Source organism: Lepisosteus oculatus, chromosome 22, assembly GCF_040954835.1.
Source record: "Lepisosteus oculatus isolate fLepOcu1 chromosome 22, fLepOcu1.hap2, whole genome shotgun sequence".
NCBI classification, from domain to species: Eukaryota; Metazoa; Chordata; class Actinopteri; order Semionotiformes; family Lepisosteidae; genus Lepisosteus; species Lepisosteus oculatus.
Genome location: NC_090717.1, coordinates 3,166,156 through 3,193,114, shown reverse-complemented (window position 1 = coordinate 3,193,114; position 26,959 = coordinate 3,166,156). Strand labels below are relative to the sequence as shown.

The 26,959-nt window shown below is 42.7% G+C and overlaps 1 protein-coding gene across 4 annotated transcripts; it reads right to left on the bottom strand.

The window, feature by feature from the left end:
* Nucleotides 1-50: 50 nt before the first annotated feature.
* LOC107079698 (uncharacterized) lies at nucleotides 51-26,959 on the bottom strand. 4 transcript variants are annotated; one of them, XM_015365834.2, is made up of 7 exons: nucleotides 26,763-26,958; nucleotides 11,787-12,757; nucleotides 8,249-8,300; nucleotides 7,114-7,237; nucleotides 5,613-5,764; nucleotides 2,856-3,113; nucleotides 51-1,939 (listed from the first exon to the last, which is right to left on the bottom strand). In XM_015365834.2, the coding sequence occupies exons 1-7, from the start codon at nucleotides 26,850-26,852 to the stop codon at nucleotides 1,187-1,189; spliced, it is 2,400 nt and encodes a 799-aa protein (XP_015221320.1). In that variant the 5' UTR covers nucleotides 26,853-26,958; the 3' UTR covers nucleotides 51-1,186. The 4 variants fall into 4 exon arrangements, with proteins under 4 accessions (XP_015221320.1, XP_069038061.1, XP_069038062.1 ...); XM_069181960.1 differs by having other exon boundaries at nucleotides 2,856-3,110; XM_069181961.1 differs by lacking the exon at nucleotides 26,763-26,958 and adding an exon at nucleotides 21,958-22,118.

Genomic DNA, 26,959 nt, shown 5'->3' with positions numbered 1-26,959 from the left:
GTCAACACAATTTATTTCTATCACAAAGAAAAATCCCAACCAAGAAAATGTTAATTTCTCAAAATTTATTTTGCATGTTAAAGAACTTCTTTCCTCAATTATTTTCAAGTATGGATGGTGGAATCATATCCTTTCTGCAATTGCAACATGGTCCTCATGGTTGCAGTAGTAGCTCTCTTCTAGTGTACATTTATGTATAAATCTAGAAAGCCTTTAACTATTTGCATAGTATCTCGGGACATTTTCGTAAGCATTATTTTACAATACTTTCCCTTTTGTAATCCAGTTGCTCTTCTGCATAAAAGAACTGCATCTTTGATGTTCTATAAATCAATCTGAACTTTCAAAAAATCTTTTTAAACCTTGCATATCATGCAACTCAGCCTTATGAGAAAGTTGTCCACATAAAATCAACATTTATGCATGCATGACTGCTTTTTGATGGTGTTTACAGCTAAATGTCAACCAATTCTCACTTTCTCCTCACTTTGTGCATTGCAGTGTGCTGTCTATAAAGAAGCCACAAATGCCTGGGAACTTACTTTTCCAAGATCATTGATTCCCAGCCTCTATTCTTTAGTTATTTAGTGATCATACCCAACCAATGGGATAAAACAAAAGTTTGAAAAAGTGTCATGTTTAACTTTTTACAATGTTACAGACTTCAACAACTCAAGGAGTACAAAGCCCTGATTCCGTACAGCCTCACTTACCCTGAGCAAACGCTGCATGTCCCTTTGCATAAGCACTCCTGCACTGAATAGGTCAAGCTTGACACTTCATGTGCCCTTATGTGGCACCTATGTAAAGTGTGCTGTCTGAAAATGTTGCATCTAGACATTTTTCACTCACCTCAGGGTTTTATGCCAGCATAGTTCATTGTTGTTGCATTTCAACAAAAAAAAAATGCTAGTATTTGAATCCTAGTATACTTTCTGCTCTATGGCAAACTGTCATTATTGTATTTGTGCTAGCAGGTTTGTCAAGGCTATGACAGGGATGTATTGTTCCTGAATCACTCACACACTTTCAGTAAGACACTGTTGAGTGGAATCATTTCAGATCTGGTTGCATGGCCCATCCTTGAGGTTAAAAAAAGGCACGATCCTTGAGTTAAGAGGAGATCAAGTCCAATAGTCCGCTCCCTGTTTTAACTCCCATCCTCAAAAGCGGAACCCTCCGACTGTCATATCTGCTCACTTGGCATCCCTCTTAGGGTGGCGCTGGCTGGCTGGCTGAAGGAACAGGGTGGCATTTGAATGGCTGTACTGAATGTACAGTGCACGTCTGCTTCACCTGCTTCCATTGCCTGCATCTCGGAGGGAGTGAGAGACCCACAGCTGGCCACAGGCGAGTGGTTCCCCCAGGGGTACCAGTCGGGCACCTTTCTCTGGCAAGAAGAACCACTGACTGGATCCTGATTGCACGGTGTGGGGGGGCTCCTGTGGTCCCGTGCCGTGTTACTGTAAGGATCCTGGTCTTCCTCATTCAGAGGGGAAGACTCAGTAAGGACAAGGGGCTGGCGGTCTTCCTCTTCAGAGATGGCGAACACGGGCACGCTGGTGTGGTCCTCTTCGCTAGGGAAATCCCTGAGCTTAGCCTGGGCGTCTGCTTGAAGTGGAGGCCCCGAGGAGCCACTGGCCATCTCTGTGAGGGAATTCTGGGGTTGCGCGTAGGGGATCAAGGGGCCAGCAGGGCCCCTGGAGCTCTCCGAGGGGCCGGCGAGGAGCCCGAAGCACGGGGACGCAAATCGAGCCCTGCGGAGGGTGCTGGTGGAGCTGAGACGGCGCTGCTTCTGCAGGGGCTGGCTCAGGGGGCAGGAGGCGCTGCTTACCGACGAGTCTGAGAGGTTCCTCCCCGCCCTGTTCTCCAGATGGGCTTCGGACAGCACCTTCCCTTCTCTCCCCCTGTGGCACTCCGTCTCTGAGGTGGCAGCCGCCTGGAAGAAACGCATACAAACCTATTCCTTTCACAGCTAAGTTTGTGGGGGTTTTTTTGCATCAGCTCTTTTGATTTAGGAATTCAGCCAATTGTGAAGTTCCCGTTGTTGGTGTCTTTGCTCCATGCTTGCTAGATTAGATTGGGTTTCATATCCTACATCACTTGTGGTACGTTCGAGACTCCTTACTGCCGGGGGAAGAACAAGAGTGCAGGAAAAACAGTGTGGAACGAAATCACTTCACATTAAAGCATCACTGGGCTTCTGCTTCCAAGAAATAATTTTAATAGCTTTAAAAAAAGAATATGACTGGGACTAGTAAACAAAATTTGAACAGGAGGTATTTCTTTACCCCAGGGTTGTTGGATTGAGACTAAGCTATCCAGCCGTGTTGAAGCCGATACCCTGTCTTAAATCAAGAAACAGCTGGCTGAGATCCTTGCATCAATTAGCTACTAACTACCACACAGGCTAGATGGGCCAAATAACTTCCTCTAATTTGTAACTGTTATGTTCTCAACGAAATTCATTTTTACCAAAACAACACAAAGGGTGGGGAAGATCTTAAAATGTTTAAAATGGGGGGTAGAATGTGAGGCTGCAAAGGAGAATCTACAACCCTGGTCTTGGAGAACACCAATCCAGTCAGTCTTGTAGGTCACATCTGCATCTGCATTATTGATGAATTAGGCAAGGAATCTTTCAATTCACACACTGTTGCTTGAGAGCTGAAGGATACCGAGAGTGATCACTATCCTTTAGATCCTGCGCAATCAGGGCTCTCCAAGAGCAGGGCTGGATCATCCAGGGCTCATTTTCAGCATCTGAAGAGAACTTTCTCAGCAGACCAACAGATCGGTTTGTGATCAGGTTTAGAAGACTGGGGCGAACGGGGGTTCTTTGCAAGACTGCTTACCGGAGCCCGGCCCGCACTCCCGCCGTCCAGCAGCTTGGTGAAGGGGCTGGTCGAGTTCCAGCTGCACCACTTCCTGTGCAGCTGGGGCAGGGGGGGCAGGAGGTCGTGGAAGGCGCGGACACTCCAGGCGCGAGGCCTGGCGGCGGCGGCGGCGGCGGAGCTGCTCTCCTTCCCCGGCGAGCTGGCCGCCTCCGCGGGCTGGGCCGCGCACACCGGCCCCGGGCTGGTCTCGCTTCTGCGCAGGGCCTTCTCCTGCTGCTGCCCCGGCGGGAGAGGAGGACAGGGCGTTAACGCGGGAGGGGTTCAGACCAGCTTCGTCGCCAGGGCAGGAGGTGCTCTCCTCTGAGCAGACTGGCGGAGGTTGAGATGAGACTTAATAATAATAATAATAATAATTGCTTACACTTATATAGCGCTTTTCTGGACACCCCACTCAAAGCGCTTTACAGGTCATGGGGATCCCCTCCACCACCACCAGTGTGCAGCCCCACCTGGATGATGCGACGGCAGCCATAGTGCGCCAGAACGCTCAACACACACCAGCTCTCAGAGGGGAGGAGAGCAGAGTGATGGAGCCAGTTCATAGATGGGGATTATTAGGAGGCCATGATTGGTAAGGGTCAATTGGAAATTTGGCCAGGACACCGGGGTTACACCCCTACTTGAAAGAAATATAGGATCCATCTCTAGGACAGGGGGTGCCCCTTCTAATTGTTCACATTTAGTGGGGGACCCCCTGTGGTACTTTTCCTTTGTCAGGAGGAAGGAAATATTTTTGCTTTCTGGAATTAATTCTGGCTTTCTGGTGGGTGTCGAGTTTGTAAGGGGTTTTGCAAGCTAATGCAATCTTTTGTGTATTCATATATATATATGGAAGTTTTTTTTTTTAATGGGGATCTGAGCCCCCCTCCTCTTTTTTTTTTACCAGACCCACCTCCGATCACAAGGCTACGGTAACAAATCTCCATTTTTAATCATTAAGACAGTGCAGTCATTGACACATTGTTTCTCTGAATGTAGTCTTTCATTTTAAAAAGGAAACATCAAGGGAAGATTATTGTGAGCTGTGAACCATGGTTTCTTTTTCAAGGAATATTAAAAAATCTGAAATTCTGAAACAATAAAAGCCTTACTTCACTGTCGTTTCCGTGCATGGGCCCTTGTGCTGTCTTTGACTGGGATACTGTGTGATCAAACCATTGAGAATACAGGGGCCTATTTGTAAAATTATGTCTCTTTTGATCCAGCTTGGTTAATCAGCAAGGATGATGGAATGATAAAGAAAAAGTCACATCCTTAATTTGTGCATAAAGAGATTACAAGAAATAATCAAATTGAAAGGCTTTTAAAAGCAGAAAATTCAGAGGCAGTAAAGGGTACATATGCTTTTGTTTGCTTTGAAGATCACAATAAATAGTTTATTGCAACCGTTTGCTTTTTTAATAAATCATTTGAGCCTCTGAGATCCATCACTTGCAACCAGCAGCAAACATAAGTAAGAAATTCTTTCCATGGGAAAGTCAGATGGTCCCTGTGTTTGTTTCTTTCAGTTTCAGAAAATCTGTTTTTAAGTTTCTCCTCTGAGCCAGGCTCTCACAACAGATTATTATTTAGCATATCTTGGGGTTATTTTTTCAGCTGCCATAGACCAGTTAAGAGTTCCTCAGCCCTTATTGATAAAGCACATTGTGACATCTACCACAATCAGAGCTAATTTGTAATTGAAAAAATAAGCAATGAGCATTTGATAAACAAATAACTTCACAGTTATTGGTTTATCAAATCAAACATTATTTTGGTCTCAGGAATAAAACATGAAACTAACTTCTGATGCATTCAGGTATAGTTACTATTATAGTTAGGGGTACTGTTGACTACCAATATAAGTACATGCACCAATATAACAAGGTGGTCTGATTTTATTGAAGGGAAGCACTCAGAATGTACCACACTTACTGGGCTATAATTAAACTGGCTCAGGTATGCCAGATCGTGCTCTTGGGAGAGTCTTTTGGACTGGCTTTTATTCACTTGTTGGCAAAAACTGCGACAAACCCATAGCTGTCAAATCATCCCAGTAACACACTGGCACTCATTGAAATGGCCCATTGATTTTAATTACTAGTCAGATGTGAAGTACGTCAGCTGTAGAGTTCAGGCATGTATCCCAGCTCATTAGTCAGCTGTTACTCGGAGGGATTCTCATCAGAAAGAGCCAGATAATCCTTACAAAGAATCGCTTACAGTTCACTTTGTCTAGACAAGCATTAGGAAGGGGTTGTAGAGACGTTTTTCCCCACCACAAAGGCTCATGCACAATGGCAACCCCTCTGCTGGTAAAAACTCAGAGATGTAAAAAAGTCCTTCTATTCCCACAGCAAAAAAAAAAAAAGACTTATAAATAATTAGTTCCTCTTTGTAAAGAAGTTGAGAGACCTTGAAATAATCGACCACCTGAGAGTTCAGGCTTGGTCCAATTTGAATAGCACTTAACAGGAGAGGCTCAGGTGCACAGAGGCTGATGTGGAAATAATGCATTCATTACCCAGACTGACTTTCTCCTGTGACTGTACAAGCACAGGGTAGACACAGACTGCATGCCGTTAAAAACCACGCATTTCAAGTTAGAAAGTTCGTATTAAGGGTGTCTGATGTAACACCCCGGCCAAAACGAAAGACAAGAGAGCTGGGAAGAAGGTGGGACATGCCTTCATTAAACCCAAGGCCCGCACAGTGAGTTTCGGTGGTAATCCTCACCATGACAGGAGAGAAATGAAGAGCAGTCGGAGCAGGTCCAGACGCTATGACAAACACTTCGTCGGCCCCCAGTTCCAGTTCAATAAGTCCATTCGAGGATAGCTCCAGCTCGGCATTGTGGGAAGTATCTGCCCCACCACTGCTTGACAAACCTTAAACACAAGTTCTTCACAAATAAATTTCTTAAGTACCTTCATTATATAAAAAATCACAATACTTACACATTCCTATAGATATAAAATCCTGGTCCTTAATGTGGTAGTAACAATAATCGCTTATACTTATATAGTGCTTTCTGCACTCAAAGCACTTTACAGGTAATGGGGATCCCCTCCACCACCACCAGTGTGCAGCCCCACCTGCATGATGTAACAGCACCCCAAGTGCACCAGTGCACTCCCCACACACCAGCTCTCAGTGGGGAGGAGAGCAGAGTGATGGAGCCAGTTCACAATGGGGGTTATTAGGAGGCTTGATTGGTAACGGCCAGGGGGAAATTTAGGTAACACTCCTCTTTTTGAAAAATGCTCTGGGAGTTTTAATGACCTCGGAGATTCAGGACCTGAATATCTCATCTTACGATGGTGCCTTCTTTTACAGTATAGTGTCCCCGTCACTATGCTGGGGCATTAGGACCCACATGGATCGCAGGGTGAGCGCCCCCTGCTGGCCCCACTAACACCTCTTCCAGCACCAAACTTATTTTTTCCCAGGGGGTCTCCTATCCAGGTACTGACCAGCCTCAGACCTGCTTAGTGTCAGTGGGCTGCCAGTGGTGAGTTGCAGGGTGATACACTTGCTGACCTCACTTGAGCATGTGACTCCTATTTTGACACATCTGAGACAGAAAAGGGCTACAACTGCAAATGAGATCACCACCACTCATTTTTACAGTAGCATAGAATCTCCTTAGAGTATGAACTGCAATAAAACAGTTAATTGTTCATAACCCAAACAAGTCTAAAAAAAGTATTAAATTCCCTGTCAGCATGTTATTGTAACTGGGCCAGATGCCTTGATCTTTAAATTTATCCACTTGTACAAAGCTGTTCCTGGCACCTGTAACAGCTCGCACAAGAGAGACTTTGGACTCCTCTGAAATTGTTCAAAAGCAAACCCATTTTTCCATTGACCACCCCACCTTCTAACACCCCTGTCCTGCACACACATTTTTTCATGCACACAAATAACACTCTCATCCATTCTTAAAAAGAGAAGACCCACTGCCAACAACAGCACCACAAGCACAGGAAAAGGCCAACACTGACATGCATATTCAACTTTCTGTCCATTTCTCTTAGTCAACATACACAGTGGAATTACCCCCTCCTCCCCCAGGAGAAATTGTTGAATACATGTGCTGGCCTTAACCTTCTTTTTCCATCTACTCTGTATGTTTAACGAACAGGAAGTGGTCCACTGTCAGTGTAAGTTGGTGTTACATTTTACATGTTGCGATGTCACCTTTGCAAAGGTGTAGGACTGGGGCCGGGTGGCTGACCTGTGTGTGTGGGACTGGGAGACTGGTTGCTGTTGTCTCCATCAGCGATGACATCCATACAGGGCTGACTGACTAACTGGAGCTCACTCAGATCCCCACCGGAGTGCTGAACCCCCACCTGCAACTACAAACACAGGTTCATTTTATAACCTTATAATCGCATTTTAGAAGACTCCTGATGATTGATGTTTTTTCTTGATATTGCTCTTTCTCCCATTCTTTCTTTATTCCATACTGCATGTGGTAGCTGTATAGCAATGCCTATGGAAATCATAAATCGAAAAATGAAATCTGTCACAAGTACTTGATGTTAATACATGTTAAATGTCAATGCAGGACTGTATACACCAGGGGTTTTCAGTCTGTACTCTGTGTCTGGGGTTCACTCACCCTCCTGCTGGTTTTACTTTTTAACTGAACCAACTTGGCTTGGTAAGAACCTTTTCAAGTTTTTTTTTTCTTTTCAGGGGTTGGAGATTAAAAGTTACTTAAAAACAGAATTAGTAAAAAGGCAGCTTCCTACATGCTTCGGAACTGTAAACAATCAAAGAGTTCAAATTAAACTTTTATCAGGTCTATTAAGGGTTCAGTTATTAAACTGAGTGCACAGATGGGACACAAACCCAGATGTTTTTGAACCAGGATTGGGAACCCACTGGTGTACACTACAGAACTGCTCAATGGGCTTTATCTCCTAAAGTGTAACGTAATTTGTGACCAAAATGTTTGTAAATAAAGCAGCAGAGGAGCAGTTGAGGAGACACTGGTGTGCGACACATCTGTAACAGCAGAAATATGTCCTAGCACTCCATTTCTTCCAATATTATCATACAATTTATGCAATGCAGAAATTGCTAACGAATGTCTCCACATGTGGTTCATGCCGATTAGCAGAAAACAGATGTTTTAGCTGAAGCAGTCAGACCTTTTTCCCTTTTTTTGTGGGTGTTCTACAAAATACGTTTGACGGAGTGTTTCAAGTTGCAAATCTGTGAGATTAATCAGTCAAGCAGATTCCAGGGTATTTTATTTTACAAGGGCTGGAGACATTGGGGTATGTTACTTGATCCCTGGAATTGCAAAATCTACAGAGGAATGTAAAAAAGTTGTTATTTAGACTGAATATTTTCTTTACCTCTGGGCTGTTGGATGAACAGGCGTTGGCTCCTTTCAGACATATTTTTGGTCTGCAAAACAAAAGGCCGAGGCAGCTTGATAATATGTTTTTGATTTGTAGGCCTTTTCCTTAAGCATTCAACATGCTGAGATAATCCAAACTCCGCAGTTTGTGCAAGCTGTTCTTTGGGTCTAAAAAAGGTGTTTTGTGAAACAGCATTTGATAATGAAATTCACCTCTGTAGGGTTAACACCCATTTTCTATGGTATCAGGAGATTCAGGCATGGTTAGTGTGAAAACAGGATAGAGAATTATTTATTTGGAAACGGTATTTACCATGGAATACTACTCATTACTGCACAAGGAGGAGTAGAATTTGTTTTCAATACTAGAATTTGTTTTCAATACTAGATTCTAGCAAAGTAAATGGTTTCACGACAAGAGTATTGTTGTTGTCAATGGTCCAATTCACTGCCATAGGCTAACTGTAATGAAATAAAGGAGGAAAAAAGACTATACTTTTACCCAAATATAACTCATCATGCGGTGTCTTAAAACTGTTTCGGAAACCTTTTTCACATGACGATTTTTTAATATGTCAGTTATCTCTGACGTTTAGGAAGATTTAACCATCATACTCCTGTGACAAACTACTTGCACTGAAGTATGTTAAACCGGGCATGCTGACCTGAGGTTACACACATTTTATTTTTAAATGACACTTTTCGCCCTGCTGTGGCAGACCACAGAAATTCAAGATTGATTCTCCCTCTGGTAACCTGTCATCCTACCCTAATTGCAAACTACTTTCACTAGGCATGTCTACCGAGTGGAACATAAAACATAGCTGGATGCTTTCATCTTTTATCCAAATAAAAAATCCTTGAATTTCCTAAGGAAATCGCTACAGAAAGCAGCGCTAAGCCTCGTTAAATGACAGGGCTTTGTTTTGCATTTTTTAGTTGTGTATCCCAGCACACCTCTTCGTTCCCATTTTGCCTTGATGTGGTTGTTTTATGAATAAGAAACAAGGCCACACATACCCAGTTTGTCTTCCTTTCAAATGAGTCCCAGGAATGTTTTTTTTTTTTTCAAAAAAGGCGAGAACCCTTCCCAGTAGTATCCGTGCTCTAAAGTCACCGCCAAAACTAATTAGAATTATTCTTTCCTTTCACACTAAGAAAAATCTTTTTGCTTTCTTTCTGCAAAGGGCACACAAAGCTTGACTGTGGAAAAACAAAGGACATGGACAGAGCCCAGGCGGCCTCACTGCTGCCAAATACGACGAGGCCTTCTGCGACAAAGAGGTGCTCTTGCAACCTGCAGCTTTTTTCATGCTGGTTTTTTTTTAAGCGTGGTGTGCTTTCTACATTTTGTGCGACTGCATGCGATACATTTTATTCCTAATGAGATCAATTCATAAAATGTTCTTTCAGGCCGTGGGCTCTTCCTTTGTTTGTTGATTCGGTTCATTTTTATGTCGGCAGGGTTCAGACCAGGGGCAGGACTCACACTGGGAACTAGACCAGTACCCCCTCGGAAGAGCACAAAAATCCCCTTCCATCGAAACCCAGGCCATTTCCCAATACTGCACCCCTCAGAAGAACTCAAGAATGGCTGCAAATGAAGAGGGGGGGCATTTGGCCCCTCCTGATTGTTTAGTAGTTCAGTTGCAGAATCTAAAATGTCCACCCAGATTTCGGTTCAACTGCTTGGCTTGGAAGTCTGTTTTCAGGTACCCACGACAGGTTGCGTAGAGATGCGTTTCCTATTTTCCCACCATCATGAATTCCCTTTTTCGTTTGCAGTAGTGACCCCATGTCCTTGTTTCGCTGCCGAGTCTGAACTAGTCCCCTGCGCCTATCCTGGCTACACCCCATAGAATTTAGAATAATTAGATCAAATCTCTGAAGGGATTTTGTTTCTTTAACCTGTTTGTATATAATCCTGAGATCAGGAATTGTTCTAGTTGCTTTTCTTTGAACCGTTTCTAAGGCTGTTATGGTATCCTTTTGGTGGTATGGTAACTGAAACTGAGCACAATATTCTAAATGAGGTTCTTATTTATACACTGTAAAGCCTGAACATAACTTCACTGGATTTAATTTAATCCTCTTGATTCTAGAAACAGCACTACTGTTTCTTTGTCAATCTTTAATTAAGAAAAATGTAAGGCTTTCATTCTTAAACTTGATACCAACGAGACAAACCCACTAAGAGGTAGTGTGTGGTCTTGTCTGTCCTATGCTGGAAAGCTAAAGCAAGTCATTTTATTGTTCAATACAAATAGCACGAGTGTTCAAATAATCCCGTTTCTGGGTTAATTTTAACCTAATTTCCGCAGGAGGCTCATATGATGGAATAACTATCTTCAGACAGAGACGTTTCTGGCAGAACTACAGTAGTACTTTGCAAGTTGAAAACCGACAACAGGAAGCACTCCTTCCAAAGAGTTGTGGGAATATAGACCAAGCTACCCAGTCACACTGTCAAAGCTGGTGCCCACACTACTTCCAAGAAGCAGCTGGATGAGAACCTGTGTTTCATTACTTTCTAATAACCAAAAAGGTCAGGTGGGGTGAATGACCTCCTTTCATTTCCTTTCTTATGTTCATATGAAAGAACCGGAACAGGAACCAAGCAGAGAATCCCAGCCTGTGGTTCACAGGCTCGCTCTTGTAGGGAACCTGACATCATCAGCTCACCTGCCGTGTGCATGGTTCTCACAAACAAAGAGCAGGAAGGGAACAGAAAAGAAATGATGTCTTCCTTTGAAATATTATTCTTGTTTCTATTAAACAATTACAACCCCATCCCTGTCTCAGGAGAGTGGATTAAAATTGGGAATCCCTTTTTTTGTTTCCTTTCCATTTTCTTGTGGTCTGCACAGAAGAGAAAAATATCCTTTTCATTTTTTTTTAAATAGAATCGATACCAGGTGTTGCCTGTGCCTCAGTCATGCCTGCTATCATTTGGAAATGGGAGGTCTGTTAAGGTGGGTGATTTGATACCGTGTTTGACACTGTACAGGGCAGGAGCTCCAGCTGAGTCAATAGGAACTTTACAGTGGGCAAAGGAAGACTGGAGGAGTGATCAGCATCACTCATTCATTTACAAGTCCTTTGTTCATTAGAAATCAAAACCCAAGCACATGCGTGCCAGTTTGTTTTATTAAGGGGTAAAAATGCAAAAACAAATCCCCATTCTTTCGTTTAATGGTTGCAACATCCATGATAGTCTGGGATGTACCGAATCTTCAATAGCATTGCTTAGAAAGAACTGCAAAAATGAAAGAAAAGTTCTGTTCACAAAAATGGAAAAAAAATGATAAAATAACTGTAGTAATAACACACACCTGAAGAAGGCCGCACGGCCAAAACTTTTTCTCAGCATGGAATAAACCTATTACTTGTTCCTTTGCAGCCTACGCATGCTGACGCAGCTCCCCACCTGAACTGTAGTAATACTGTCTGATTGTAAGACTGTGGCTCGGAGGATCTGAGTTAAGACTGGATCACATCGGCGAATGCTGCTGTAAGGGAGACACTGGACTTACCTGAAGATGATGCATAGCGCGCCAGTGAGGATGACGAGGAAGAAGGCGGCCCCACTCGTGGCAGCGAGAAGCGCGTCCGTCCTGCTGGCCGTCGGCTTCCGGAAGTGGCCGTCGGCTTCGTCCGTCTCGTTGCGGTACTGGAACAGCAGGACGAAGCCGCGGCCCCAGTGCGTCGTGGTGATCAGCTCCATGATCACCTCCACCATCTCCCGCGAGGACCCGAAAGCCAGCCTGCGGCCGGTGGGCTTGTTGGAGCCACAGAAGCGGGAGGAAAAGGTGGTGAGGTCAGAGATGTAGAGCACGTCGTGGGGGCAGGCTTCTGCTGAGGAGGGGCGGGTCTCCGCGCCGGTTTCAGCGGCGCCCGTGCTCGTCTCAGGCACAGATGTGGCGTTCTCCTCATAGGCTGGCCGCCTTGGGAAGAGGCTTTCGTCAGGGTTGGCATCGCCCCTGTAGGTGTCCGGAGATACAGAGTTTTCCGCTCGAGTTCCAGCCTGCCGCGACTGCGGTTTCACCCCCGGATGCAAGTCTGTCGACCGTTTGGCCGAGTTGGAAACTTTGGCCATCTCCATTTTGGTGGACTCCTCTTGCACGACAACCTGTCTGACTTCTTCGGTTTTGGAGGGCAGCGGGGGAAGTCGTTCGGAGGAACCCCAGGAGGTCTTCGTGGCAGACACCTGTGTCTGTCTGGGCAGTCCGTTCGGGGTCACCACCATTCCTCTGAGGGATGGTGTAGTCTCGTCATTGGCGTTCTCCTCCTCTATCGCTTCAGAAGTTGGCCGAAATTCACCTGTACTTCCAGGGCTCTCAAACACATCAAAGTCAAACACCTCCATTGTCAGTCTGTAACCGACAGGCACAAAGAACTGCCACACGCAGTGTGTCCCTGAGGAGTAGTTGTAAGGAAACCCCGGAGACAGGACTAGGCCTTGCTCGTCAACAACATCCACTACAGCTCCACAATCAAAATACACCTGCAGGCACAAAACAAACGACTGGAAAGATTGCCCAAATCACACAACTATACAAAACCCCTTTGCAGTGCTATTTTAAACAATTCTTTTGTGTTCGGAATCTCTGCCCCATCCACCCTTTATTAGGATGCCTAAGGCAAGGGACTCAGCACCTGTAGAAAATCCACTTGAACAAGGGAAGAATGTGAAAACCCCCCCACACACACAAATGTCCAAGACCAGAGTCAAACCCAGTACCATGGAGCTGTGAGGAAGCAGGAATATCTGTCTTGCCACCCCGTCATCCAAACTCTGTTCCTATTGGGGCCTCAAAGCTATGGCTGGGGAACAGCATGTGAGAGAAACTGACTTTAGCTGTATACATTTTCTTTATCTAATGACTCTGTTTGAGGGAAAAATCATTTCATTATATTTATGGAACTAAAATCCATTCAGTATTCAAGAAGCATAGTGTAGCAGTTAAGATGTTATAGTCTTGTTTGTACAAAGTATATATGCAATTAAATGCAGAACAACATTAGACATAAGTTAATTAATTCTTTATACTTATATAGCGCTTTTCTGGACACTCCACTCAAAGTGTTTTACAGGTAATGGGGATCCCCTCCTACACCAGTGTGCAGCCCCACCTGGATGATGCAACGGCAGCCATAGTGCGCCAGAACGCTCACCACACACCAGCTATTGGTGGGGAGGAGAACAGAGTGATGAAGCCAATTTATAGATGGGGATTAATGACTAGTAAGGATCAGCAGGTCGTTTTTGTTTTTGACCCACACCCTCCCGAACCGATCTAAAATCTTTTTTTTATGTGAGTCTGCCCGACCCGCGGGTCAACCTGAACCTGCCCGCGGGTGTGAGTCAACCCACACATCATGACACATCACACCCCTACTCTTTTCGAGAAACGCCCTGGGATTTTTAATGACCACAGAGAGTCAGGACCTCGTTTTCACGTCTCATCCGAAGGACGGCGCCATCTAACATTTCTGTTTTCCCCTTTTTTTTATTTGCAGGCAGGACCATAAACTGAAAGCCATTCTCTGGCTTTAATCTTCAGAACATATTGACAGGGCTTCCAAAAACAAAATAAAGTTGGCCAAGAGGGTTTCTTGGAGTATGATATTACAGGTCTTTCAAGTAATATGACAAAAACAGAGGTTGAATTGTAATCAGTTCCTGCTGTCACATATACATGCTGAAATACAGCCCCCAAGGGATTTAGAAAAAATGTTCTGCCATGAAGAACCGCCCTGGGCAGATGGCAGACATTTCATGGGTCACTGAATTTCTGACCCTTCATTTTACAAGCATAGACCAAAAAATGTAATTTAGACATTTTTTATTGTATTTGAATCTTTAATGGTTCTTTAAACAGAGACAGAATTCTCCTCTCCATTTGAAAACAAACCAGATTTTTTTAAAGCACTACCTTTCTTTTTTTATTTTAACCTTAAATCAAAGTCGTTAGGACACCCCCGAACAGAAATCAGGATTGCTGGGTGTAGAGTCATCAGTTACAAATGCATCTTCATCGGACAACAGTACAAAAACAAGTCTTAATATAAGCTCAATGATGGTGGCCAGGATGGTAAGTTTTCCCTTAAGGGGTTTGCAACACAGAAAGCTTTTAATTAGAAAATGTTTGACTATTTAATTGAATAAAAGTACAGCACATTTTTTCTGTTACAGTGGCACTGGAATCTGCAGGAACATAACCAGGAAACCATACCAGCAACTATTTATCACATGTCCACTTCCTAAAGAGCAAGGAAATCATGAGGTATAGAGCACTACGTTTCAAAGAGAATTTGAAATATTCTGTTTTTTGGTATATGCTTAAGGATGACAACGCTAACAAGTTTGTTCTTATCACTGTAGGTCCCAACAGCTACTGATTCTGAAATCAAGTTTGCACTGACACACTGATGCGAGACTGTAAAAAAATAAAGAAGTTCTAAAAAGACTCAACACCACATATGATGTACCTTTCATGGCAAAAACTGTATCTACAAAGCGAAATCCTGCCAAGCCCGATTCCTGAAAGTCCTGTGTGGAATTCTCTGCAGGGTTCAGAAAACCAAGCTCTTCTGTCACTGATACGCCAATTGGTGTTTTGAAAAAACAGACAGATAGACAGCTAGACAGACAGATAGACAGACAGATACAGCCTGTGATGTGACAGAACAAATGTAGCTGTGCTGCTTCCACTTGGGTTTACATGTTTTTTAGAAGAGGAGATATCATTCAAAATGTTTGCTATGGCTGCAAAATACCAAGACCTGATTAGAGAAACACATTCCCTCTCTTTCAATAGCAAGCAGACCCAAGATTTATTTACAATTTCTTGACTTGATCACTTAATGAGGATAATTTCCACTTGCATTAGATGCAGCAGTAAGGCTTTGGATTAAGATTCATAAATATGAATTCAAGACATATCCTATCAAATATCAATTCATCACAAAAGGTTCTATAATGTTGATAAAGTATCTATACATACAGACTAATGATCACACCAACACAAATTATGATTCAAACCCTAAAAATGCCTTCATAACTCTCTACAGAACCTCAGTTTGTAGCAATTTATTGATTAATAGAAAATCTATTTATCTTTCATATATGTTACTTAATCTAAAATTTGACCAAAGCAACTGCATTAGTTTTAACTCTGATTAGTTATCTAACTTTATTGAACTTGCTTAATAACAACCCAACCAGACCAGTTTTTAACATAGTAAAACAAAGACAACAGACAAAATACCTAGACTACATACCACATGAATAGAACTATTTAGGTACAAGAAAGAGGTTCTGGTGAATTTGTTTATGTAATTATTCTGACATCTTCTTCTTCAATCAATCCTTAAAAAGAGTCCAAAGTTCTTTCATGTGATTAAACAAGAAGAAAAAAATGCTCATCTGAAATACAGCTAATATTTATCAAGGCAGATATTTAAAAAAACTTGTACTGTCCTGAAAACAAACTGCTTTTCTGTAGGAAAATATGTGCTGGGCTGAACTCTTCACCCTCTATTTCTGTCGGGATATCAAAGATGCACACTGCTTGCTTGCACAACCCAGGGGAGGTATTTCTTCAGCCATGCTGCCTTTTAATTCTTTCCAGGTGTGAGGAGCCGGGGAGACTTCTGTGAGTAAATTGATTTCAGATGTCCTCTGCACTGCTTTTTAAACTCAGCCATTCTAGAGAGTCCTGCATTTATTAGGACCCTTTCCTGTATACCGTATCTACAAACAGCTGCAAGTCATGAGAAAAAGTTCAGGGTTGTTAAAACTCAACAGGTACAGAGCCTGACTGTCTCTAAATACAGTAGATAGCCTTCAGAACAGTGATAACAGAACACTGAAGAAATGCTGAAGGACCCAGAGACACCTGTATATAGGATGTTGGCGCTGAAGAAGGGCCTGATGCAGACAGTATGTAGAATGTCTGTCATGCTGTTTGAAAAGTAGTCAATTTCCACTGTTTCATGGGCATGATTTTAAAACAGTGAGCCACTTAATGAAAAGAATGGATAGAATCTCACTATGTCTCAAAACAGCCACAAGGTGCTGAGGTCACAAGGGGTATTGGTGGTGAGCTGTTTTTGCTTCCAGAAGTGCTTAGATTATTTTAAATAATAATAAAACTTCAGTATTTCACAATTCATTTGAGAACAAATTCTCATTTACAATTGATAGGACAGAGGGTATCCATTGAGACAGCAAGGCATTTTCTGGAGCAACCTTAGTTGAATACCTTACTTAAGGGTACAACAACAGCCTGTCACATCCCACATGACAGTCCTGATTATTGTGCTCTACCACTAGTTCACTGAAATTCATTCATGTGCAAGGCTCACTATCAGTATGAAGATCTAAAGCTCCAAACCTATGCTGCTACACCCATTCTTCAAATGTTCACATTACACAGACACAGCTGGAGGCTGGTGAATGTTTGCTTTGCTGCATTTGCATTGCTACATATCAGACCCCCACTTCAAAGCTGCTCTCTGTGAACAGGGATGTTATGAGGGGCAGAGATGTACCAGCACTCTCACATCTCTCTGATAGAAGAACCAACCCCCACACTCACACCTCTCCAGTTCCCTTGACCTGAATGGGTCTCTGTTAACAAAGTTATTTCATCAGCTGCATCAGGAGAGGGAAGAGAGTTCTTTTCCCGAGAAATTTAACAGCTCTGAGCTGAAAAGAAGTATTCTTGCCAACAGATGTCCAAAGTCCTTAAGGGTTTTCATATGCTCTACAGTGCCTATAAGCCTGTAGCGAAACAAGTTTAAACAATAGTTTAAACTATTATCCCCAGTCACATCTAGCTGACCTTCTTGGTGATCCATGAAGGAAATTATTATTATTATGTTTCAAAGAAATATTGTGTTCATCTTGAAAGATGAACTTTTAGATAAGGTTATATAATCTAAAAGAGACATTGCTCGATTTGGAAAGGGTGGATAAGGAGGGTGAGCACCTTGTTTGAATGGATTTAAAAGATGTGTACTAATTCATACAGAGACCGTGAGGCTGACTTACACTACAGTCCCTGCAATCTCTTACTGTACTACACACTTCTGCAATTGGACAGTCTCATCCATGGAGTGGCTAAAGCAACCACAACCTATAACAATAATAATAATTAATAACAATTCCTTGCACTTATATAGTGCCTTTCTGGACATTCCACTCAAAGTGCTTTACAGGTAATGGGGACTCCTCTCCACCAGTGTGCAGCCCCACCAGTACACCACAGCAGCCATATCACCCTGCAACTCACAACTGGCAACCCACTGAAGCTAAGCAGGTGTGAGCCTGGTCAGTACCTAGATGGGAGACGTCCTGGGAAAAACTAAGGTTGCTGCTGGAAGAGGTGTTAGTGAGGCCAGCAGGGGGCGCTCACCCTGTGGTCTGTGTGGATCCTAATGCCCCAGTATAGTGAAGGGGACACTATACTGTAAACAGGCGACGTCCTTCGGATGAGACGTAAAACCGAGGTCCTGACTCTCTGTGGTCATTAAAAATCCCAGGGCGTTTCTCGAAAAGAGCAGGGGTGTAACCGAGGCGTCCTGGCCAAATTTCCCATTGGCCCTTACCAATCATGGCCTCCTAATAATCCCCCTCTATGAATTGGCTTCATCACTCTGCTCTCCTCCCCACTGATAGCTGATGTGTGGTGAGCGTTCTGGCGCACTATGGCTGCCGTCGCATCATCCAGGTGGGGCTGCACATTGGTGGTGGTGGAGGGGAGTCCCCGCTTTGAGTGGAGTGTCCAGAAAAGCACTATATAAGTGTAAGCAATTAATCAATTAATTAATTAACCACAGACCAGATCAGTGGGCAAGAGAACAGAATGATGAAGCCAGTTCAGAGATGAGGGTTATTAGGAGGCCATGATTGGTAAAGCCCACTGGGAAATTTGGCCAGGACACTGGGGTAACACTCCTGCTCTTTTTGAGAGGCACCCTGGGATTTTTAATGACCACAGAGAGTAAGGACTTTGATTTTACATCTCATCCAAAGGATGGCACCTGTTTACAGTCCCATCACTATACTGGGACATTAGAACTCACACAGACCATAGGGAGAGTGCCCCCTTTTGGCCCCACTAACAGCTCTTCCAGCAGCAACCTTAGTTTTTCACCGGACATTTCCCATCTGGGTACTGACCTGGCTCACTTCTGCTTAGCGTCAGTGGGCTGCCAGTTGTGAGTCGCAGGGTGATATGGCTGTTGGCGTTTCAGAATAAGAAGATCTTGTTGTTGTGCAGGAGGAATACCACATGAAAAGAAAGAAGTGAGTGGACTGCTATTCCCTACAAGATGTTATTAATCGCCACTAATTGAATTACATCCAGTGAATTTCTTGGTGTTGCCTTGTGAAAGCACAGCTCAAACATTCCTGATCCAAGTTGTCCTTCAGACTTTGGTCCCTCCCAAACCTGGAACGATCACAACCACCAGCAAGTGTATAATCTCAGAGCAGCTCTTGTTATTTACTACAAAGGGGGGAGATTCACTGATCTGAGACTCATTCAGTAAGCTTGGGAATGTGATAGTAAGAATAGTAGGAATCCCATAGACTCTACAGCACTTTCATTCACGAAAACAGGAGGCTTCTAATACTGGCCTTTCCAGAGGTCGGATACCGTTCTAGGCAAAAACAATGCATAATCTGATTTTGTTTCTAAAATGTTACACAGCACATTACAGAAGGGTGTGAATAACTTCACCAAGGGAACTTAAGCTTAGTACACTGACAGACTGGCAAGTTCTCAGAGCAAGTATTGGAGAGAATGTACTCCTGGAACACTGCTTGAAATTTCACTCTTCGTTATGAAGTTGTAGTTCACACATTTTTTTGACATGCAAGTCAAAGATTATGTACATGGCCAATGCAAAGACATTCTGATATTTCATACATTTTATGGTTAATATCTGTGCCACAGAAACACAGTACCACAATTATAATTGTACCACCAGAGTAGGGCATCTGTTCATCTGTGTTCTGCATGGTAGAATAAACATGAATAGGTTTCAGAATGCCACCATGTAATTGGAAGACAACATTCTTATAATGCCAAGCATCCCAGATCCTCTGCAAACATGGACCTAAACTAATAAGGCATTAATTAAAAATTAAGGTTTTTCTCATGATAAAAATACTCTGCAGTGCCATTTCCTTACAGTTTTACCATACAAAACAAGACTGATATCCTTGAGTGAAACAGGATCTACTGGCTCTTTTGCCAATACAGTGGGTACGGGAGATCTTTCAGAATTACTCATTGGCAATTCCTTACATAAGTAGTAGATCATGTAAATAGGCTGTTTGAACTTTCGGATTTAGACAAAGACACAGCATTGAACCTTTGTTAAGACAGTTAATGACTCGCTGATGCTTACTGCCTGTAGGTCTCTAATATTCCACAGGTGTCCTTGATGTAGTGTTTATCACGTGTTGCTTCTCACACAAATGGTCCCCAGTTTGAAACTTTGCGGAAACACACTTTCCTGTTCAGCCAACTGGCTTGACTTGGTTGTTAAACACTTCTGGACTCTGGAACAGTTTACCCATTCGTGTTGTTAAAGTCACTACTCTGGTTCCATTCAAGAAACAAGATTAGTTTATTATTTAGCCACTAGCTACCAAAACTGGTGGAATGGTCTCCTCTTTTTTGCATACTTTCTGAAGTTGTTATATTGTCCTCCTTCTGGACTTAAGAGGAGCTTTTGATACTGACAATAAAGACATTCCACTGGATTGTCCAGGGATTGTTGGTACTGTTTTTTGTTGATTTGACTCCTGTTTGTGTCCGATTTACTTAAGATGTCCATAGGATTCTCTGCAAGGTCTTCTACTATTCAACATTCATGCAGATCTGCACTTAACACATATCAAGATTAAGATTAGGATGCAATTTTCTTTACCTGTGTTAAACTATGATAAGACTGAGGACGTGCTTAATGGCTCTCAACAACTGCTATGGAAAGTAATTGAACTTATTGTTGAAAAGAAAAATAATTCATCTCTTGGTGCTATTTGTGATCCTGTGTTGATAAGAAAGATCACCAGTTTATCATTTTGCCATCTATATAATAGTGCCCAATCCCCAATCAATGTCCTTGCTATCATGCCAAAGAACTGATACATAGACAGAATATACCGCTGTCATAACTTACTTACTGAGGTATTTAGATATTAAATAGGGTTCAGTATGCTGGGATTTCTGCAGTTTGCACACTAAAACTCCTCATCCTTAGTGCGTCAGTCCTGTGCTTCATTAATTGTATTGGCTACCTGAGAGATACAGAGTAAATCTTAAAGTCCTTAAAGAACTAAATGGCCTAGCTCCCAGTTAGCTTTAGGACTCACGGTCTAACTATAGGCTTCAAACAGACCTTTCTGTTGTCCAGCACCGTTGCCTACATCCTTCAGAGACGGATTTATTTTCTACTATTGTTAAGTATGATTTTATTTACCCTTGGGTTTTTTTTTGGTCAATGAAGTATAGACATCTATTTCAGATTTCATGTGTTGTGTGTTCTGAAATGAATACAGAAGTGCGTATAGAAAAAGCCTACAGAGTTCACCTATCCATTTATCTCAGCCTTGTGGCAGCATGGGAGAGGTACTTTCAAGTTTGGGATGCGCAGTCTGAAACCCATTATTTAAGGTAAGAGATAAGAAGAAGAAGAACCAGAAGAAAAATTGATGGCATTTGCATTTGTATTGTGCTTTTCAACAGTGGTTGTAATAACTGCCGTCTAAGACTGACGTCAATGAGTGAGCATGAGTAGGATTCAGCCCAGCTCTACAGTGGATTTAACTTTAAGACAGGGGATTTACTGGCAGCTGTTAGTTCCAGAAAGTATGATTTGGGTACAGGTTCTGAGGTCAGACAAGTCTGTTCATAATGCAATAGACTTGTTCGGTCTTAAAACTTTAACTGGATATGTCACTAAACTGTATTGGATTGCTAATAAAGGTTAATCGCTTCATAGCAACCACAGGAATTTTCTTTCTCTTAATTAAGCTTGTACTTTGACATGGCTATTTTTCAAATTTGGCATTATTTTATGGTATGAAAGATGTGAAGCAATTCTGGGGATTATTATTACATGATACTTTCCCTGATAGATTTTTTTTCAGCATGTGAGTGAGTAGCGCAGAATGGAAAACTAAATGGGAGGCATCTTCAGTGCGAAAACAACCTCCCCCTCTAAACAAAGCACATCCACCGACAAAATTAACTCCGTCTAGGCATTATTATTGAAGGAAAAAATAAGAATGACAATCTTTGTCTGAACAGGGATTATTGGAAACTGAAATCCATGAAACGAGATAGTCTTCCCCACAAAGTACTGCATGTACTGTTCTCCTCTTACTGCTCCCATCACATGGCATGTTTCTGAGCCGCACGTTGTAGGATGCCACTGCCCGGACTGACAAGACAGCTCAAGCGATCCTGCAGCCCAGCGCTCTGCCTCTCACATGCACGAACGCCCCTGGCTTTGTCAGAAACAGCCTCTGTGGGCCCCAGAGAAGGGGGGCGGCGGCGGCTCGTCCTCGCGAGTGTTGGTTACCAGTTGCGGGAGGAACCAGCACGAGCTCGGTTCCGCGCGGACCCGCCCGGGCCACAGCCAGCGCCGGGAAGGACCGTCGAGTTATTCAGCCCCACCTACCCAAACTCCAACTCGCCCCTTCCTGTGCACACTTCGCTTGAGTCCACAGATCCCCCGGTGAATCCACACACGACTGCTTCTGAGAGCTTCGCCTAGCTCGTATCCAGCCAGGGAACTGGTTTGCTTTCAGATCCCGAGGGCTCTAGAACCTTTCTTCCACAGCTGCCCAGGGCCCTGATACATGAACCCCCTACTTACTGCATACCTTCCTCATGATGTCAGCCTCCCCATGTGTCTCCCTCTATGCCATGACCATGGGTGTACTGGGGGTGGGTTTACAAACCATGGGCGCTGTGCCATCTTTCATTAGAGGGACCTTTTTCATCGTCCAGGACATCTGCTTCCCAAAACATACGGCAACCATTCACACGAGGGCTCCCACCTGCCCCCTCCATCTCACAGCTAAATAACGGAGTTCAGGACTCTTTTAATTTGTCCCGACGCCAATACATTTCTTGCTTATTCAAAAACATCCATCTCGGTAATTGTGCAATGAGAGACATTTTAAAATTTGCCTAAATAATAACTTCCTATTTTGACAGAGATGGAAGTACTGTATTATGGCAACATACGAACAATACTTTGCGACTGACTTGGTTTGTGATGGTAGCAAAACAGCTACTATTAATTAATTCATTATTAATGGTATTAAATAATGATTTTCCTGCAAACTGCATTTTGCACTCAGTGCATTCTGTAGCACATCAACGTAAACAAAAAATGTTTTTCTTATCTAGATGAATTAAGGAAACGCATTTTATTTTCTACTTCTTTATGCTGCATGTGATGTCAGTATGATTATTTTCTAGTATGCCTGTCAGTGGTGCTGCTAGGCTATCTGATAACTCAAATGTGTGTATGTGTGTGTGTGTTGTGTTGCACTAGTTTGTTAAGGTGCCTGTAGGCTCAAGAACTCTCTAGGTTTAAACCGGCTTCATGACTTTTAATACTCTGTAATCTGGATAAGTTCTGAAAAGTCGGCTTTGAATTTTCTCCGGGTTTTCTAATTAGCATACTTCAACAGCCACTGAAATATTTTGAATGCAACCAACAGAATGAATTTAAAGGAATGATATTATTGGTTTTTGGGGGGCTACGACAGACTAAATGTGGCCGTCACATGAACACTCACATTCCTCCAATGCCACAGCTATTTTCTTTGTTTATGGTGGCTGTGGGGGGTTACAAATTAGTAATGCATTCTAATTAGCTTTGCTTTCACTGTTTATGCCTTGTTTCTTTTAAGATAATTGAGCACAGTAATGGAATACAGGAGTGGGCAGGCATTTTAATCCAGGTGTTAGTTCTCAGCACAATAATCTTTTCCAGATCTGGAATGTCGTCTAAATACATCCAACACAATCGACCCTTCTGAATCACAATGACATTAAAACCCTTAGTGGCAGTACTCAGCATCTTCACTACAAAGAGCAGAAGCTTTCAACTCAGTTAGGCTTTACTGTGAAAATGGCATCTACTCACTGGACTCTGCCTTATACTACATTTCCTTTTGAAAGATGATAACTTTTGAATTTAAAAGCGAAAACCAGATGGATGTTTCATTCACACTCAGCTTAGTCCTTCCCAAAACGTACCTACATACAAAACAAATACATAATTTAGCCTGTCTCCTCAAGCAGATCATTGCAAAGATAGCTGGTAAAGTAAAGTTAAAATTGTGTCTTTTGCAGCTCAATAAACAAGAGGGTTTGCTGGACATTTATCAAACTACCGAAGCCCCCTTTTTTCTACAGCAATGGGATGCCCTAATTACTAACATTGCGCGAAAAGAGAGAATATTCAGGACACTTCACAATGGAGACTGTTAGTACATCACGCAAAGAAGCAGGGGGCAATTAACATTCATTCTCACACTGTTTAAAAATGGCCAACACATAACAGTCTGTATACTGTACAGTATGTATGTATATATATATTATATAGTATGTGTACTTTTCAAAAGTATTTATTTAATGCTGTTTTTGTTCTGTAGCAGGAGAAGTCACTTGGTTCTATAGGGATAGAGAAGCTGCAAATCACCCATTATCTCATTACCAGAGCAGAAACGTTCTCTTCGCATTGAAACTGAACATACATAACCTGGGGTCAAAAGAGCCTCAGTTTTAATGGCACTGGCTGGACTGAGATCTGTTAACGCCCACCCTCACTGTTAATTAACGATACACTTATCATACCATAGGCGTATGGAAATGAAGCATTGTTCTTCCCATGGATCCTGTGCTATCAATCTTAAAGTCAAGTTTCGGACGTAATAATAAACACATTTAGCTCCTTTCCGAAGTGACAAAGCAAAGGCAAAACTCAAACCCAAGAGCTCCTGAAGACTGAATATTCCCAAATTGTAGCTGACCATTCCATTGGCAATAACGTCTTGCCCTTTTTTCTCATGTTTCCCAGCTGAAGGCTGAGTTAACTTTTTGGACCAGCAGTGTAAAGTGTGCCCAGATGGTAAAGCATGCCAAGTGCCTTCATTCTTCATGCAAAGAGGTCTTTAAAGGTAGGGAGGGGGGACATCAAAAGGCAGGAGGGTCCATGATCCTGTCTATTTACATTGAAGCAATGAACTGTGGGTGACTCTCTTGGCTAAATGGACAGCAAAATTAAGTATATGACCTGTCAGGAGACAGACTGCTCAATCTCGCTCGGGACCTCTCTCTGCAAAGCAGCAACCTGCTATGTCTTAGTCAGCATGCAGAAGGAAACCTGGAATCAGTGCCAGGGCATTTGAGACAATGAGTTGCTGCATTAAATACAAAGACAGTTGAGCTCTTTCATGGAAAGAAAGCACGACAATTTAAACATATTCACCAAGGTAATGTGTGATCAATATGTAAACTACATCCCCTTCAAGTCAAGCAACTGAGCCCTTTAACCAAGGCAGTTCAGGGAAAACTATGTTTCTAGAAGACGTGAGAATGTCTGCCAAAGACGATTATAAACCAATATTACAAAAGGTTATTTTAACGTGTTAAAAGTGTGTTTTCCTGTAATACGTCAATGATAGTTTTACTACTGCCACTTAATTGGCTTAATTGGTGGAGCCTAGTTTGTCTCCTGATGTCTTAACTGTCAAAACTGATGGACACACCTCTAATTTGCTAAGAATGAAAGTCACCTGAAGTGCCCTTAATCGTTTGTATTGTGCCATCAACATTTTGGGTGTATTGTATTATATACCAAAGATTTCTGTCTATGGTTATATTTATATATACCTGATCTGAAAATTTGAATCCATGACTGCCACATTGGCTAAGGTACCCCCTGTACATAAAGTATGTCACCAAAGTCACACTACCGACTTATTATAAGAATATATGCTTCTTTACACAAAGGAGTGTGGGGGTTTGGAACAGGTTATTCAGTCCTATTCTTTCCTGAGAGATCCTTAGAGCAATTAGCTTCTAAGAATCCAAACAGGCTAATACAGGTTAAATTGTCTTCTTGAAAGCTTGTAACCTTCCTCATGTTCTTATGAGAGGAGTCTGAATTCGTACTGGTTGGGAAGAGTGGTGAGCTGGAGCTGCTCAATGTGTTTCTAATTTGAATGGCCCACATACCAGACCGAAATCACAGGAGAGCTGGAAAACAAGGATACACTGCGATACAGCCCAGCTGTTCACAAAACACCCAAGGAAAGGATTTCGGATTTAAATAATAATAATATAGCTTCACAGAGGCCAGAAACGTGTATGAGTCATCTCGGTGTAATATTCAGTATATGCATTGCTGTAATAACAAGCAAACAAAAATAACTGTGCATTATACTAATCATCCCAAATTTCCTCCGTACAGTATGTGATGCACTGTGCGCTTCTTCGGCTACGATCACTCCAATTGGAGATAACGGTGGGCACACTGCGCAGCACGAACAGCTGGCCCTCAACTGTTATTGAACATCTGCTGAGTCTTTTCCCGGGGGACTAGTGGAGTAAACAGAAAAGTGAGGCGGAGAAAGAATCCCCAGCCAAACATTACGAGTCTACCAAAAAAGCAACGCGATCACAGACGGTACGACTCTTCTCAGATGCAACGCAGCCTCTGAAGCCTTTTGGAACTAATTGTCCTGGCTTTACTGTCAACTTACCAGATCCCCACTGAGTTTTAATAAGACTTTGTGCTCCACAGTGTCTAGGTGTGAATATCTCATTAGAGCTTTCGTTTGAAGTCCTGTAGCGCAGCCTTGTCATTGAGCACACTAACTGCTATTTACAGTAAACAGTTTTTGCTCGTTATCTTAACCCCCCAAGCCTTTTCAAAAAGGAGGGGGGAAAAAGCTTTTAAAGAAAGAAAAGCGGTTGCACATGACCACTTTTCTGGGATAGCGAATATCAAAACATTTACTTATCAGCTGGAGAAGTCTGCCTCACGGGACTGGGCTCCGATAACGCACAGAATTTCTACAACAAACGCGACTTAAATTTCAGAAAATGCAAAACACATTTGGCACAGTCTCTGGACTCACAACGCATTCCCCCGTGCTACGCAATAGCGACAAGTCGTGTAGGACGTCGGACAAAAAAAAAGAATTCGAGTTAAAAAATCAAAATGAGAATTGCATTGCCTATGAACATCATGTGTGAAAAAAAGTTATTTTTTCCAACCTGGCAGACACGAACATGTCTATACATTAGAACACTCTTGAGAATGTTGTCATTGACTGTTCAAGTTCGGACGCCAGTTTTCTGGATTAGCTCCGGTTGAAAGACTTTCTGTAGACATTGCTCCCCATTAACAACAGCAAAATTGAAATGATTAAAAGTTAACATCAGGCTTTCATTACTTACTTTATGTCCTCCAGCTCCCGAAACCCATAGAAGAGAAGCTGTCATTATGACCGGTGCCCACTTATGGGTGTTTCGCTTATTTTTCTCCATGTTGTCTCCCTGCCCGGTATTACGCGAAGGTCCGACTATCCTGCTCTCAGACTCTCCCCTGCTTGCTCGAGCTCTCCATTCACCTGGATCGTCCGGGGGCGCGCCCA

Coding starts and splice junctions, on each gene's coding strand:
- LOC107079698 (XM_015365834.2), bottom strand. CDS start 26,852: ATGGAGAAAAATAAGCGAAACACCCATAAGTGGGCACCGGTCATAATG. Junction 8,301..11,786: donor GCGCTATGCATCATCTTCAG/GTAAGTCCAGTG, acceptor TTTGTTTTGCAG/ACCAAAAATATGTCTGAAAG. Junction 7,238..8,248: donor GTTCATCCAACAGCCCAGAG/GTAAAGAAAATA, acceptor CTGTGTTTGTAG/TTGCAGGTGGGGGTTCAGCA.